This window comes from Oncorhynchus nerka, linkage group LG14 (assembly GCF_034236695.1).
Source record: "Oncorhynchus nerka isolate Pitt River linkage group LG14, Oner_Uvic_2.0, whole genome shotgun sequence".
Classification (NCBI taxonomy): domain Eukaryota; kingdom Metazoa; phylum Chordata; class Actinopteri; order Salmoniformes; family Salmonidae; genus Oncorhynchus; species Oncorhynchus nerka.
This window is the reverse complement of record NC_088409.1, coordinates 99,017,347-99,021,187: the sequence shown is the minus strand read 5'-3', so window position 1 is coordinate 99,021,187 and position 3,841 is coordinate 99,017,347. Positions and strand designations below refer to the sequence as shown.

General features: G+C 44.2%; 1 protein-coding gene across 1 annotated transcript in view; it reads right to left on the bottom strand.

Moving 5' to 3' along the window:
* Nucleotides 1-3,113, bottom strand: part of LOC115125282 (tyrosine-protein kinase receptor UFO) — a 121,706-nt gene extending 118,593 nt beyond the window's left edge. Inside the window, exon 1 of the mRNA XM_065000606.1 lies at nucleotides 2,410-3,113. Coding sequence (XP_064856678.1) covers nucleotides 2,410-2,494 — 85 coding nt within the window. The 5' untranslated portion in view covers nucleotides 2,495-3,113. The remainder of the gene's footprint in view (nucleotides 1-2,409) is intronic.
* Between the last annotated feature and the right edge of the window lie 728 nt (nucleotides 3,114-3,841).

The window sequence follows — 3,841 nt, the reverse complement described above, 5'->3', positions numbered from 1 at the left end:
CAACCCTGCATCTCATCAGATATTATACCAACCCTGCATCTCATCTCATCAGATATTATACCAACCCTGCATCTCATCTCATCAGATATTACACCAACCCTGCATCTCATCAGATATTATACCAACCCTGCATCTCATCAGATATTACACCAACCCTGCATCTCATCTCATCAGATATTATACCAACCCTGCATCTCATCAGATATTACACCAGCCCTGCATCTCATCTCATCAGATATTATACCAACCCTGCATCTCATCAGATATTACACCAACCCTGCTTCTCATCAGATATTACACCAACCCTGCATCTCATCAGATATTACATCAACCCTGCATCTCATCAGATATTATACCAACCCTGCATCTCATCAGATATTACACCAACCCTGCTTCTCATCCGATATTACACCAACCCTGCATCTCATCAGATGTTACACCAGCCCTGCTTCTCATCAGATATTACACCAACCCTGCTTCTCATCAGATATTACACCAACCCTGCATCTCATCAGATATTACATCAACCCTGCATCTCATCAGATATTATACCAACCCTGCATCTCATCAGATATTACACCAACCCTGCTTCTCATCCGATATTACACCAACCCTGCATCTCATCAGATATTACACCAACCCTGCTTCTCATCAGATATTACACCAACCCTGCTTCTCATCAGATATTATACCAACCCTGCATCTCATCAGATATTACACCAACCCTGCATCTCATCAGATATTACACCAACCCTGCATCTCTTCTTCTCTCACTCTCTTTATCTTTCTGTCTCTTTATGTCACATAACTCAGTTCTTCACAGCATTTTCCCTCCATCCCTCCCTCCCTCCCCTCCTCCCACCACACATTCATCCCTCCCCCCTCCATCCCTCCACCCCTATATTTCATGCCATGCTTCTAGATTCATTCCTGCAAATGTTTCCCACTCCCCTCCTCCCTCCCTCCCTCCCTCCCCTCCACTTTTGTCCCCATACCCCATCCATCATTTTGTTCTACTGAATCACCCTGACCCTGACTCACTCACAAGCATCAGCATTCCATTTCTTCCCCTCTCTCTCTTTCCCCCTTTGCCCCTCACGCCCCTCACGCCCACACATCTCACTCCACCCTCCTCCCTCCTTCTCTTCGCCATCCGGCAGGGTAGCCTAGTGGTTAGAGCGTTGGACTAGTAACCGGAAGGTTGCAAGTTCAAAACCCAGAGCTGACAAGGTACCAATCTGTCGTTCTGCCCCTGAACAGGCAGTTAACCCACTGTTCATAGACCAGTTAACCCACTGTTCCTAGGCCGCCATTGAAAATAAGAATTTGTTCTTTAATTTGTTCTTTAACTCTCTCTCTCTCTCTGTCTCTCTCTCTCTCTCTCTCTCTCTCTGCTCTCTCTCTCTCTCTCTCTCTCTCTCTCTCCCCCCCCTCTCTCTCTCTCTCTGTCTTTCTCTCTCTCTCTCTCTCTCTCTCTCTTTCTCTCTCTCTCTCTCTCTCTCTCTCTCTCTCTGTCTCTCTCTCTCTTTCTCTCTCACTCTCTCTGTCTCTCTCTCTCTCTCTCTCTCTCTCTCTCTCTCTCTCTCTCTCTCTCAGATCAGATCACAGACTGGAGAATGTTCAAAACACTACCCAGAATGCTATTCAAATATCAATAATTGAAATGATTATTGAACAACAGTCAGGACATACTGCTGTTAACGTAGTTAACTGTTAGATACATGGTGATAAGCATTGTAATAAACACTCATAAACACTTTTGGTGCAGAGCAATCAAAGTATCTAGGATGTATCATCACCATCCTCATCATCTTCATCCTAGTGGTTAGAGTGTTGGACTAGTAACCGGAAGGTTGCAAGATCAAATCCCTGAGCTGACAAGGTACAAATCTGTTGTTCTGCCCCTGAACAGGCAGTTAACCCACTGTTCCTAGACCAGTTAACCCACTGTTCCTAGACCAGTTAACCCACTGTTCCTAGACCAGTTAACCCACTGTTCCTAGACCAGTTAACCCACTGTTCCTAGACCAGTTAACCCCACTGTTCCTAGACCAGTTAACCCACTGTTCCTAGACCAGTTAACCCACTGTTCCTAGACCAGTTAACCCACTGTTCCTAGACCAGTTAACCCGCTGTTCCTAGACCAGTTAACCCGCTGTTTCTAGGCCGTCATTGAAAATAAGAATTTGTTCTTTAACTGCCTTGCCTGGTTAAATAAAGGTAAAATAAATCAATTCTGCCCATCAGACTGTAAAGTACCCAGATGTTACCCAGGTTGTCAGCGGCTGTTCACAGTCATTTACTGTAGGACTAATAGTTATTTTGTTGGTATATGTCATTTGACTTAATAAAGATATTTCGGAGATAAAGATGATAAATATTAGGATGAAGATGAGTTATAACACTTACCTGTCAAAGTGTTTGCAGATCCTAAACTAAAAAATGCGCCGACAAACAGTATCCCCAGCGCCGGTCCCTGTGACCCGCTCTCCATAGCTGGTCCCTCGGAGCAACGCACTTCTACCAGAATTCACGGTTCCAACTTTGAACTCCAGTTCGCGTCACCGCATTCCAATAACTCTCACGGGCTCTGTTAAAAAAATCTTTGTTGTACACTGAAAAGTTTAGCGGATGTTCTTCCGACTGACTGCTCGCGATTTAAATCCACAGGTATTTCTTCCACTCGCTATCACTCCTCTGCTTCCCTGATTCTCATTTTATGTTGCGAAAAACAATTTCAAAACTTTACCCCGATACCGTCCTAGAATTGTTTCTGCTTACTCCCACTGCTGACTACTACTACAGCCTACTGACGTTTTATCTCCAGTCCGAAGTAAAAAAAAAAAAACTCACAGGCAGTTTTCTCTCAGCGCAGAAACTGCGGAAAGTCCATTGTTTGAACTACAGTGACGAAAAACGGAAAAAGTCGCTCCAACCTTTTCTGTCTCCAATCAAGTTGTTAAAAATGTTTTTTTGAGGGAGCTGGAAGTGTATTTTCAAACCAGTGTTCGTGCCGTGTTGTTGATCACAGAACTGCTTCTCTAGCCCCACCAAGTTGTCCCGTCCCTGTTCTTTTTCTTCAGTCACACAGGTTTCAAATTCCTTAAACTCAAGTTCTTTCCATTCTCTTGCCTCCTCCTCCCTCTGCCTCTCTCCCTCCCTCTGTGCCTCTGCGTGATTCTCAGAGGATGTGAAGAAAGCAGACACAGCTGATTGTCTTCAGGACAATTCCGGTCTCTTTTTAATAAGCCTGATTCCCACCTCCTCAACAGTAAATCACTTATTTCCCTCCATTCTCAGCCAGTAGCAGTCAGTCACTCACTCGGTCAGTCACTCAGTCAGTCAGTCACTCAGTCAGTCAGGAGTGACAGTCAGTCAGTCAGTCAGTCACTCAGTCAGTCAGGAGTGACAGTCACTCAGTCAGTCAGTCAGTCAGTCACTCAGTCAGTCAGTCAGTCACTCAGTCAGTCAGTCACTGAGTCAGTCAGTCAGTCAGTCAGTCACTGAGTCAGTCAGTCAGTCAGTCAGTCACTGAGTCAGTCAGTCAGTCACTCAGTCAGTCACTCAGTCAGTCAGTCAGTCAGTCAGTCTAGCCGACTCCTCACTAAGCTACCAACTAACTACATGTTCATTTTAACACAGAACACTATGTTTAAATATGATGAATGTATGACAGAATATACAATAGAACAAAATATCACGTAAATCAAGAGTCAAGGTTTGATAGCGGTATAACACATTACGGATGCTATTCATTCGTATCCCATTATATTTATTGTGATAGAAAGGTCACTTTATCATTCTTAAAAAGTCCCAAATGTTGTTTTAAATCTCAACATCT